Source organism: Trichoplusia ni, chromosome 12 (assembly GCF_003590095.1).
Source record: "Trichoplusia ni isolate ovarian cell line Hi5 chromosome 12, tn1, whole genome shotgun sequence".
NCBI classification, from domain to species: Eukaryota; Metazoa; Arthropoda; class Insecta; order Lepidoptera; family Noctuidae; genus Trichoplusia; species Trichoplusia ni.
Genome location: NC_039489.1, coordinates 1,780,752 through 1,794,002, shown reverse-complemented (window position 1 = coordinate 1,794,002; position 13,251 = coordinate 1,780,752). Strand labels below are relative to the sequence as shown.

The following is a 13,251-nucleotide window of genomic DNA, read 5'->3' as shown; positions in this document are numbered from 1 at the left end:
AATGGCGTTGACATCTGTGCATTGAGATTGCTGGTCCAAACAATTAGTGTTCCAAATATATATTTAGATAAATCAAATACAATTCTTTTTATTTGATTTATCTAAATATAATTTGAGGACGGACTAAATTATATCAATCCTCGGTTAATGATTCATTTATTCATTGGAGATCAGCTCATTCAATTTAAGCAATAGTAGTTTATTTGATGGATAGCCGAGTGGTTGTGGTCACCACGCCAAACCCACTGAGCGTGACGTCTCACGGTTTCGATCCCCGAGTAGGACAAGCGTTTGTGTTATACACGAAATGTTTGTCCTGAGTCTGAGTGTCTTTGTGCAGTTCACTTGAACTCCGCAACCCCCCGCGACACAAGGATTAAATTCCTTATTCCTAAAAAGAAGGAAAAAGCTCAAGTTGCACTCTAAGCAGTAAAAAATAAAACGACGTTTAGAGGAATAACCTTTATATTCATTTCTTTCATAGTTCCACTGTTAACTATGCGCTTAAAGGCTACGTTACACCGCGTGCATTCTACATCCCTCTCTTAACAAACATTAAGTTTTACGTGAAAAAAACAACTGTGTGATGTCAAAAATACATGGCAGTTTCTTAATAATACGATTCACAAAATTCTTATGTTCAAAATTGCGAGGACATTGCTGTTTTACAATAGTTACGACGAGACTTTTAAACTATGTAATCGAAAATCTTTTATAATTAATTATTTAACCGTTGAAATTAAGTGTTATTGTTGATTGTTGTTTCTTCGTGCTCTTAGGATCATTTTATGTTGATACCGGTCGGTATTTTATAGATCAATGTTAACTATACAAACATACAGATTGTATTATATTTTCAGAACAATGTTTCATCATCTCCGTATACACAAGTACATCAAAATCCTGAGACAAGAAGAAACCGCTTACTTGCATACGAACCCTAATGATCATTGAACATGCTCCCAAATTCTCGTTTCAACCAGACCTTAAGCTAATCACAATAAAGTTTAAATTCCTTTGAATTACCAACGAAAATTGCCGGGATATAGGACACAACCACGTCGATAACGTGTTATACCTTGTTTAGAACAAGAGTACGACGCATATTTACAAAAGCCATAGTTCATCAGCGTCCACACTGAACAACAATAGTCTTCAACTTTGGATAACTTCGGTATATCTCCAATAACTGTTAGTCAATGGTTTACTATAAAATGGGGATGTTGACTTTTTTATCCGTCTTGTAGACCAACAAATCATATTACACCCATAATTCTTGCTGCTCTTTTTTGAATCAATAAATATCTTGTTCAACTCGCGTTTTCATTCTCCGTCTGTCAGTGACTAGTGACGTCATAAGTTCGTATGACGACACTGGCTCCAATCCTCCTAATATTTTTGTCCTGTCTGACGGTTTAAATAGATTTTTACTTTTGATACCCAGCCAACATCCCCATGATACGCGAGAGGGTCATACACTAGCTCTCGATAACTGTCCTATGTAGAATTTGACAAATATCTTTATTATTTCAAAACTTCAACATCATTTAAAAAACTTACCACATATTAATATCATCTAAAACCCTTTGAATCCTTTTGATCACTATAAAGAGGTATTTTTGATACACGATTTTTGTGAGAAGCTTTCTAAGAGAATTTTTAATGAATATTATTACTAAATACAACCTCTCGACCACTTTGTTCTCGAGTCGATAAGCGACTGTTTACGTCATAGTAAAAATATTTTCAATAAATTGTACTATTTACAAAACTTTCGCAATCCAAAACTGTACGATGTTATTGGTAACAATATTAATTGTGTAAATTGTAAAATTCCGACGCATAAACTAAATCGTTATAAGCAATAACAAAAATAATATATTTTGTGATGATCACTCATAATCAACGTAAAATTGAACATTTATAAAAACTGATTATTTTATGTAAAAAAAAAGAAAACTGCAAGCATAATATTGTCTCTGTTAGAGTCAAAATAATAAACACTATATTAGTTTATTACCGACAAACCTCGATCGTCGCAATAAAAAATAATTATGAATAAAAAAAATCCAAAACACTAACAGTAACTGTATAAAATCATTCAACACAGGATAATCATTAATCTGCCAAGTAATAATAATTAAAGCAAGTCTTAAGCAAACGACAAAAAAAATCTCATATACTTTTTTTTTTAAACACGTTACTAACCTTATTTATAACCATTTACTTTGATTCGTACACAAAATATGTCATTTTATTCTTAACTTACGTCTTAGTGTAGACATTCACCGAGAAAATACAAATAATAATGTAACACTTGACAGTAGCCGACTTCGAGTGCGCACACGCATACTATACACAATATTGTTAGCACATCACAGATCATCTATAGACTTAGCGAAATTGCATGAACATTTATAACATAGAATCGACAACCAATACCTTCAAACACACACAACTATACTTTCTTTAAAATTAATTTTGTACACTCGTGATTATTGCTATCTCTATATTTTATTCATAATACTAGATTAATAAATTTGACAGTATTCATGTAACATTAAATCTAATTTTCAAGTCAATAAAGGTTATTTTCCATTGAGTAACTGTAATAATATTTTTATCAATATAACTATATTTATTTCATTTATGTGTGTCTTACTAATATTTTGAACAACGTGTTTGTTTTACGATTAAATCTATATTTTTTCGTACTTTTTTGTTTTGATTATACAGGGTGTGCTTTATAAAAGGGTCCATGCAATTCCTCTAATGAGGCACACATCACGCTAACAAAAATACAGCCTTACAACAACGCACGCCTCGCACTGCTCAACAGACGTTACGAATATAAATTACTCTTAAACCTAACTTATATAAAACGCGATAGCTTAGCTTATCTCTATAGAAAGCTAATTCCCATTTGGCTTCTTTTAAGTTGAACCATAATTATGTCTTGTTTAACACCTACGCTAGGTTATATTAATAAAAAAATGCCTTAATTTGGTATAGCTGTTAAAATTCGTATTTTGTATACAAATTGAATTCAGAATCGCCACATTCTGGCGTCTGTCCATTTATATTCCGTTTATAAATACTAATATCTTACATTATTTTAACTTCATTTAGGATTTGTGAAAAATATTTTACTGAGATCCCTTATGTGTTCTTTAGTTTGTTCCGTCTCAATACTGCAACATACAATCTATTATTATACTTATATACTGCAACTACTTATATTTTAGTATGAATAGATACAAGACATAAGTTATAAGTTCACCTTTTTATTTTAACGAGCGATGCACATCCACTTCTAGGTGCAAACATTATCCAAACCCAACATCTGTGCCCAAACCAAATGAAATAAACATTAGTGCCGGAAGACAAAAATAATTTGGAAGACAATTGTCCGAAACCTTAATTTTGCAATCAAATCACAATTTTAAAAATTAATGACTAAAATAAATGCTATTCATATGGCATCTAACTCTTTAGAACATATACTGTGGCTTACTACACATTGACATCCATTTAAATAACAAAACCTATCAAATTTAGTTCGATCTTCATTTCACTTCAATTACCGGGTAACCTGTTGTCTGGTTTTTAGACAGCGAATTCTTACTTTCGCGACTAAATTCCGCTATAGAGAAAACTTGTGTAAGTTTTATTGATTTTAAAATTTCGCCATAAAAGCTAGAGCTAACTAGAGCAAAGACTAGAGCAAACAAGCTCAAATGTGAGCAACGAAGATTGATCTTACCATTGATATTCTTGTTCTTGGTACAACAACATGCAGTAAGCCACAGATATACACATCCAACACAACACTCCGTGCCTTGCAATCAGTCCGCAGTTCACGTTACACTGTTCACATCGACATCGTCGTCCGTGTCACTAGTGTGGAGTCACAGCTCGCGCGCGGTCGCTCGAAGGCCTCAAAAGAAGCCGATCAACTCCTACTCGATGTTGCTCCGAGGACCGTCGATTGGCATCGTGTGCAGGACCTCGTCGAGAAGCTGCAGGGCTCTGGGGACGAAATTAGTCATTAGAAATTCTGATAACAACATAGGGATAGCGACATAGTGATTAATTACCACAGCTATATAATACCTATGTGGCTGGGGCTATCAATCAAATATAAGTAACTTCTGACTCCTTACAAGTAAATATTCTGGAGTGTAATGAACTATCTAGGAAAAATTGTGTTTTAAAGATTTACCTATTATTAGAAATAATATAAGGTGTGTAATAGTAGAAATAGTAATAGTGCAAGGCCGTGTTCACAGTGGGCATGTTTAAAAGTAATTGGTATTCATTCTCTATTTCTATACTCGATACCCACATCAAAGTCATTTTTACCGTTTCTTTTTGCACATAATAAAGCTTGCATGATACTACACCCTTTAGCGTCGAAATATTAAAATAGATTCTCTTCTGTTACTGTACAACATGTACTGTACTGTGCAGACTGCCAACAATCCTACCTGTGCAGATGCACCTCGACCCAGCAGGGAGTCTCCTTGATGGAGGTCCGCGGGTAGTCCGGTCCCCAGCCCTTCACGAACGACAGCCGCACGATGCACAGCCGACGCAGGTCGTCCACGCCGATGCCCGCCGCCGCCGACAGACCTGCAACATATTACGGCTTATAAATATAAGATACAAAAGAATGAAGTTGTTAGAGACAACCGGACTGAGTACAATTAGTCTTTAAAGTTCAACATAATTGATAAAAGTACAGATTTGAAGCCTGATTAAGTTTCACGTCCGAAATCTTAGCCTAGAATACAGCCTTCTTTAAGAAAACTACTCCCGAACTAAGGAAGCTAATCCATGAGTCGCGAGAGTCATACACGCCCAAAAAGACTCAAACTTAGGGCAAGCATTCCTAGATCGCAAAAATGCTTGTTCAACGCGGAGATCGATCCCAAGACACGTCTTGCACATAGGCTTTCCGTGCGGACAAAATGGTGACTCAACAGCGATATCTCATGCAAAATACATATTTGCTTTGAATGTAGATCATTTTAAGAGATTGTTTCCAAGCTACACTTGTTCATGGTGACATAGCTCGCAAAATGTATATTTGGTCTAAATGTAGATCTGTTTAAGAGAGTATGTTAGTTACGTACACTTGTTCATGGTGGGGTGTTGCGGCTGTATGTGCCCGGCCACGGCGGCGGCCTGCGCGGCGGCCGCGGCCTGCGCGGTGGCCGCCTGCGTCTGCATCTGGCGGTGGCACTGCCGGAGGTCGAACACCTGCGTGACAGGAAAGTAAGGGTTGTAGGAATTGAAAATTTAATATTAAAATCGTGGTATTGAATTTCGGTTTGTGGCATATGGACTTCGTTATAAGGGAAGTTTAAGTTTAAATTGATTAAAATTGTGTTTATTCTCGAAGAATTTCTGTGGCAAAACATTTAAACATGCATGAAGACGAAAATAAAGTTGAATTGTTAAAGAAAAAATATATAAAAATGTATAATCTCATGTCAACGTAAATAGGGTACAATCTTAGCAATTGACCAAGACCAAGATTACCGGACCAAGCATACATAACAATTGAATTTTCTATTCTTCATTCGATATATTTTAATCCAGCCGCTCCTGACTTTCACCTATTTTACTGGCGTTATTTTTTAACTTATTCAATTCTCTCTGCGATAAATTAATTATAATACTGTATCACATACCTTAATACAAGCGGAGGGGTATATCTTATGCACGGCGTCCCCTGGGGCCCGGCCGGCCTCGCGGTCCAGGTAGTAGGACTGCACGAACACGGAGTGGTCGGACAGGCAGCGCAGCCACACGTCGCCCTCGCCGCGCAGGTCCAGCTGCACGCCCTTGCCGATGTGCAGTCTGTAATGTAACAGATTATATAGATATGTAGACTGTAAAACTGCTTAGAAAACACTGAGAGCGCGTTCAAACTAAATGGTTAGTGAGTATGACTGTCTGCAAGCTCTGTTCTGCCCCGTTTTGACATTATTTATGCAAGAATATTCTTCACTACATAGTATAAAACAAAGTCGCTTTTTCTGTCATGTGTCATGTTGTATGTCCCTATGAACGCTTAAATCTTTAAAACTACGCAACGGATTTTGATGCGGTTTTCAACAATAGATAGAGCAATTCTTGAGGAAGGTTTTAGTGTATAATAAGTTTAGGTTTTGTGTAAACTGACAATATTACAACGATATTAGTTAAACATGTCGGAAAAAATTAAGCCATTCGAGAGCTTTCCTCGAGAACGCTGCCAAAACCTTTTGAGTTACAACAAAACTATGTATGGCGGGTTCGTACCTCTTTAATAAATCTACAAAAAAGTCCGCGGTGGTATATGTCTATCTTCCAAGGATAACCCACAATAACCATTTTTATGTGTTTTCTTAATACAGTAAAATTATGGGTTATTTACGAACCTATTTTTAACAATACAGTATTAATCCTTATCCAAATAAATAAGTTAGATATATTATACATGTAATATAGAACAAAATTGCCTTTTACACTACACCAAAAAAGTGAATAGGTAATGAGTTATCGTAATATTAAAATCTCCGCGCGAGAAATTAAAAATCGATGAAACGTAGCGAAGATATCGTTGGCATCTATATACTAATATACTTATACTAATATATAAAGCTGAAGAGTTTGTTTGTTTGTTTGTTTGAACGCGCTTATCTCAGGAACTACTGGTTCAAATTGAAAAAATATTTTTGTGTTGAATAGACCATTCATCGAGAGAGGTTTTAGGCTATATATCATCACGCTGCGACCAATAGGAGCGAAGAAAAAGTCATAACTTATATCTTCTAACCACGCAGACGAAGTCGCGGGCAACAGCTATAATGTTATAAATATGAAAGTAACTCTGTCTGTCTGTCTGTCTGTCTGTTACGCTTTCACGTCTAAACCACTGAGCTGATTTTAATGATATTTGGTACAGAGAGTTGACCTTGAGAAAGAACAGGGTAGTTTTTATCCCGGACTTTTGAAGAGTTCTCTTGGAAACGCGATGTAACCGACCTCGACGCGAGCGAAGCCGCGGGCGAAAAGCTAGTTACAAATAAAACAATATTACGCCAATATACGCCAGGATTTTATGCCAGCGACCACGGGTGTCGTAATGACTACACACAGCATAGTGTAAGTGAATATGTGTGGAAACAGAATACACTTCGTAACATTCTTACGTTTATCATTGTATCGCTTTATTTGGTGGACTTACCTCGCGCGCTCGCTTTGTTCTGTCCTATGAACGTTACTGAGAGCTCCCAAACAGAATCTGTTGCCACCAGAAGGATCCACGTAACCGTCAACCTGAAAGAAATAGTTTTATTTATAGTAACATATAACTTTTCAGCAACTCAAATCATTTGCCCATGAGATTGAGAGCACAAGTACACAAACGAGACTAACGCCAATATTCAAAAACAATAATAGCCACGATATACGTCTTTGTCATGCTTCTGGTAAGTTAGAAAGACGTCGTTTTCAGGATTTTTTCCTGTAGCGTTATATACATTTTTTAATGTTCTTTCAAGTCGTTCAATGAATAATAATGAATAAGCATTTGTTTTTTTTTTCTTTCGTCTTACAAACTGAAATTAATTAAGTTAGAGAGAATGGGAAACTCTGGACACTCGTGACGACACTTCTGTGTATACATTTTAATTACGTCCCAAACACAAGTCCCTCTCATAAACTTTAAAGCAGTTTCAAATCATCTTTGTCATTTTTTATCGTTCAGATAAAGTAAAAAATATATCCCTAATATTCCATTACTACATAATCTGTTTAACGGACTAAAGCTTTCTACTTTTTATGTCCAACTCATTATTGTATCAGTATAATGCCGTTGTTCCACAGATCCATACTCACGGTAACGTTGGGCCTGCTGGAGGGCACCTTGAAGGTCTCTCCGACCTGCGTGTCCAGCTCGAAGTAGGCGACGGAGCACCAGTACTCCGGGGCCGGCTGGCTCGATAGCAGACCGCCGGGGTTGCCGTTATCTGAGAGGAAGGTATAAACTTAGACTAGAAGGTTCTTTGGCAGATAGTTTTTTAAGTTTCCTTGAATTTACTTATTAACACATTTTTTTACAGGTAATGATACAATTCCCTGACCTCTGAACTACTTTAAACAAATTTCGGAAGTGTATTTTGGCCTCTATATCTATACTAATATATAAAGCTGAAGAGCTTGTTTGTTTGTTTGTTTGTTTGAACGCGCTAATCTCAGGAACTACTGGTCCAAAGTGAAAAAATATTTTTGTGTTGAATAGATCATTCATCGAGGAAAGCTTTAGGCTATAAACCATCACGCTGCGACTAATAGGAGCGAAGAAACACATGAAAATGTGAAGAAAAACAGGGCAGGTATAAATCATAACTGACATATTATTATCTTCTACCTAGCGGCTAACTATTGGCCTCTTGGATACTTAGTTGATTCCCGACTCAAATCAGATAATGATTTTTTCAAAATTATATATGTTTTCAAAATGTGCAGCTATATTTGCTGCTTTTTCTCCAGATGGCAATTTTAGTGAAACAGTATGCAAATGATAATACCATTCTAATCTTTATACAACTCACAATAGTGATGATGCGCGGGCGCATCAAGCGGCACTGGTGGCGCGGCGGGGGGCGGAGCTAAGCTCTGCGTATATGTCAGAGTGTTGTTACCAGTCCATGTACCTGGAGGAATAACACATAAATTAAATTTTTAAGTTATTTTCGTAGCGGGAGTACAATATTTTCCCTTCATCTTGCTTTGTTCTTCCTAAGTCCTTTAAGGTATGCCTCAGCTTGAAACTGGTTTAATGGTATGGAAAAATAATCTGACTATTCCATATAAGGTGAACAATAATTGAATAAAACACGGAAAAACGGTTTCCGTTTAGTTGTGGATCACATAAATGCGAGGATCACACCTAAGTGGATTTAGCGTGGTGACCTATGCACTCAGCTATTCTAGACTTGCTCTTGTTAAGCCTTAATTAATTAAAGTCAATTCTCACCTTGTTGCTGCTGATGCTGCGTGCGATGCGGCAGCGGGCTGGGCTGCGGCGCGGGGCTGCCGTCCGTCGCGAACCCGTTCTGCTGCGAGCCCTCGCCCGACCCCGGGGACACTGTACCGCTAGCGTGGTTCTCTGCTATACCTACATCTGGGCACATCGTGATGGTTATGTTAATTTTTTTTTCTATATAAGGTTTACTAAATTTATTGTACACTCACATCCTGTTCAACAACTTGATACTTGTACATGATAGAATCAAATTTCTAAAATATAATCGTAGTAAGATCATTGGTCGAGAAAACTACTAAACTACTACTAAAATGAACACATAAAATTCAAGGTAAACAAAGTATACTAACTTGGTAAAGGTTGTTGCGCTAGCTGAGCAGTGTCATTGGTAGTTTGTTCTGAAGTGAAGAAGGTCGTGTTTGGACCGTCAATGAGAGGAGTCGTCGCGCCCGGCGACATACTGACTGGCATTGCAGCTAAAACACACGCAGCAATACCATGTAGCAATACATCCGAATTATATGAAGTACCTACCCTTAGTATTAAGTTAGTTCACAGTCCACATAAGGCAAAATCTACCACAATAATGAACGCACAAAACGTGAATTTAAAATAAATATAAAGTGCAAATCAAAAAGAAAAGCTTACAATGATTCATTCTTTTAGGCAGCCACATGGCCCGCGCGTCCATAGTATCGGGCGGCTCGAGTTTGGGCGCGACGGCGCGCTGCTGCGCCATGGCCAGCTGCTGCGGGCTCGGCAGCGACAGCGGCCGGCTCATGCTGGGCATCTGCGGCGTGGCCGGCGACATGCTGGGCGCGGCCGCCACGCGCGGCGACGCCAGCCCCGCCGGGCCCAGCGCGCCCGCCAGCGCCGCCGCGTGGCCCAGCAGCGCGGGCGCCGGCGCCCCGTGCGCGTGAGCCCCGCCCGCCCGCAGCGCGGCGCGCGGCGCGTGCGCCAGCCCCGCGTGCCCCGCGTGCCCCGCGTGCCCGGCGTGGTTCCCGTGACCACCAGAAAACATGTTCGGGACGCCCTCGGGCGCTACCACACAACGCAAAATAAATACACCATGCAGCAAAAATAAAACAAATTATATCGCCAATAACAAATTATACAATAAACACATTGAACCTCTTTCTACTATTGACATTGATAAATTAAAATGTAAGCATCAAATTATAATTACGATGCCTTTGGAATAAGTTTGCCAAAACTCAACCAAAGTTGTTTAAACGTAAGATCTCCATCACACCACATCAATATTTTATCTAAAACACTGCACATTGACAACAATAATTGCAACAAATTCTTACTTTGTCCTTGGTTAATGATAATGTTGGCTGTCGGAAACTGTTGATGATGGTGTGGCATAGACGAGTGGTGATGTCGAGGACTAGTGGCATGGTGCTGTATGGTCACCATCTCTCCGGTGTCCATATCCATTCCATTTCCGCTGAGGCCAGCTGTGTACTCGTCCTTTACTAACCTACTGGGACCCGACTGAAGTGTTAGGCCTGATAAATCTGTAAATGTTTTCTTCATTGGAACACAAAACAACACATACACTGGAAAATTAGGACTGTGAACAGAATTAGCTAGATGAATGCAATCAACCAAAAATCTGGAAGTAACTGACGTGAAAGTTACGGCGCGACCCTTTACTACGGCATGTTTAATAATAATACAACTTCTTCCATTGTAGAGATCCGTCTAGACATATAGTTGTCTATCCTAGACTAAAAACCGGTTTTAAACACAATAAAACATTGAAAGCAATAGATAATTGTTGTGAATACTGACCAATTCCAGGGGAGACGACCCTTTCGTAATGGTAGGGGTTGACACATACTGAGTCACATTTCAAATCAAAGGCAAACTGACAGAACTTGACGTGTTTGAGCTCATTCTTGTGTAAGTCTGGCCATCGCCATATGCGCGCGTAGATTACGTGTGGAAAACCTTTTCTGCCTGCCACCTGAAACAAATGATAAATATCAAGAGATCGAAATTCTAGTAAGATAGTATTATTTATTGGTCATGTACACCTGCAAATTCATCCATAGGTGTTTACTTTCCTAAAAACAAGTTATTTTACAAAGCACTTGTTCTTTAAGTTTTAACAATGAAATACAGTTCTAAAAAACCTTATTTATGAAATAAGTATCGCCAGTTAAAAATAATGGGATTTCTTTTCAGAATGTTCTTTTAAAAGAATATTAAACATAAAAATCAAAACTCAAATTTAAAAAACAAATATGTATCAATACTTATTTATACCTAATTCCAACCTTCAAAATTACTTTCAACTGCTACAATCAAATGACCTTCCTAGCAAAAAATATAACAGTTGTTTGATTATATTTCATGCAGCAATAATAAGCCCTTTATTCTGCATATAGAGTAATTCAAAGTTTTTGAAGGGTATATAATAGCATTGGCCTCCATTGAACTTTGTCTTAAACTACCATTCAACAAATTGTATTTTGGTTTTTACATATCATAGTAACTTTACTTTACTTTACTATTGCTTTGTTCTAAAAAAAAATATTAGATTAAATTTGATTTTATAAATTTTAATTTCTAAGTTGGTGCAACATATTTTTAAAATGTTTATCTCTGTATGGAGTAAACAAAAATGTTCAATAGTTTCATAAAATAACTACTGATGCAACATTTTTGTTTTTGTAATAGTGACATTGTTATCTAATCATCATCATGACAATCTAAAACTTAAAAACTTAACAAAATTGGTGGTAAATAAATATAACCTAATCAAGATTTAGAAGTGACACTATAATTTGAGTAGGAAAGAAGTGAATTTTAATTCTCACCCAAAAGAACTTCAATAAGACCCATATCAAAAAATACCTTTGAATTTAAACTAAATAATTCCAGTCCATAGTTTTAAGGTTATTGAAAACATTACAGGATTTCAAACAGAATCATACCAATAAGAGGACTACTATAAATTATATCTGATAGTTAAAAATATTACATTAAAAAGAAAAGAAACAAACTTGCTGACCATCCGTCATAGTATGCTGATAAACTTAAACACTGTAATGTTGATTAATCAGATTAATATAAACATACCTGTAGGCGACCATCAAGAGTCCTTTGTATAGTAACACATTTGCTAGGGTGAGCCCCATTGGTAGTTATTGCTGTGATCAGAGAATCCAACTCATCTCGCTTCTCCTTCAGCTTCTTGACAAGAGACTCAATGGCACGCTTGGAGAAGCCCTCACTCTCACCACCCTGTCTGTGGCACATGAGAGAGTGCACAATGCTCAGGCAAGCATCTGCAGACGTCGGTGCCGTAGTATTCATAGCTAAAAAGAAAGTAAAAAGGCTTGAAGGTTAAAAATAAAAGAATATGTCTATAAAGGAAATCAAATGTAAATCTTCTTCAGAGAACCCTTAATATATGAGATAAGATATAATAGAACAGTTTTGCATTATTTGAATTCATAGAATCACATTGCGATAAACCTAGCAAAAAGATAATTAATTTCGAATCAGAATACAAAAGTACAATAGATAAATAGTAAAGTTTTGACTCAACGTTAATATTGTGTAACACATTGGTTATACCCAGAATATAGCTTCAGAATTCGGGGAAAGATCAAATGTTATTTCACATATTCACACAGATATGTCATAATAAAACTGAAAATAAAAGGAATTATTCACATAACGAAACGATCTATTTTGTGATATCCTTACAGCTAGGAAATTACCTGATTGCTGCACCGGACCTGAGTTATATAATTATATATGAAAGCATTTATTCACTCGGCTTCTACGCACTGAAATTATTATTAAATTGACAAAATTAATTTATTTTATTGTGAGAGGATACCAAAACAGAAAGCGACATTTTGGCGGGCCATAGACACATAGATCATTTGGCATAGCCCATAAAGTCTAAGCACCCGAGTGCTGCGCCTTTAGTTTCACATAGTTATACTTTAAAATTCAACATCATCATTTATCATTGTACTCATGCTATGTTAAAAATCCTGCTATGCTAACAGAAATATAGGACACAACCGACACAATAAAAATAATCCACTAAAAAATTAAAGTTCTCAAAGAATAATTTTAATTTTTTCAAAAAAATTTTTAGTTAATTTTCTTATTTACCCATAAACATGATTTATTATAAAAAAACTTTGATGTTTTTTTCTCCTGTCATAATTTGTCTCTTA

At 36.8% G+C, this 13,251-nt stretch overlaps 1 protein-coding gene across 2 annotated transcripts; it reads right to left on the bottom strand.

Annotated features, from left to right (window-relative positions):
- Window positions 1-447: 447 nt before the first annotated feature.
- LOC113499255 (mothers against decapentaplegic homolog 4) lies at window positions 448-13,091 on the bottom strand. 2 transcript variants are annotated; one of them, XM_026879659.1, is made up of 14 exons: window positions 12,781-13,088; window positions 12,134-12,372; window positions 10,841-11,015; window positions 10,354-10,563; window positions 9,689-10,081; window positions 9,391-9,516; window positions 9,032-9,178; window positions 8,607-8,708; window positions 7,891-8,021; window positions 7,238-7,329; window positions 5,697-5,865; window positions 5,136-5,262; window positions 4,488-4,632; window positions 448-4,029 (listed from the first exon to the last, which is right to left on the bottom strand). In XM_026879659.1, the coding sequence occupies exons 2-14, from the start codon at window positions 12,368-12,370 to the stop codon at window positions 3,960-3,962; spliced, it is 2,124 nt and encodes a 707-aa protein (XP_026735460.1). In that variant the 5' UTR covers window positions 12,371-12,372; window positions 12,781-13,088; the 3' UTR covers window positions 448-3,959. The 2 variants fall into 2 exon arrangements, with proteins under 2 accessions (XP_026735460.1, XP_026735461.1); XM_026879660.1 differs by lacking the exon at window positions 8,607-8,708 and having other exon boundaries at window positions 12,781-13,091.
- Between the last annotated feature and the right edge of the window lie 160 nt (window positions 13,092-13,251).

Excerpts from the sequence above, each read along its gene's own strand:
- LOC113499255 (XM_026879659.1), bottom strand. The coding sequence starts at position 12,370 with ATGAATACTACGGCACCGACGTCTGCAGATGCTTGCCTGAGCATTGTG. Across the intron at positions 9,517-9,688 it reads GCCTAAAAGAATGAATCATT|CTGCAATGCCAGTCAGTATG; the intron begins GTAAGCTTTTCT and ends CGTGTGTTTTAG. Across the intron at positions 8,022-8,606 it reads GCCCGCGCATCATCACTATT|ATAACGGCAACCCCGGCGGT; the intron begins GTGAGTTGTATA and ends CCTTCCTCTCAG.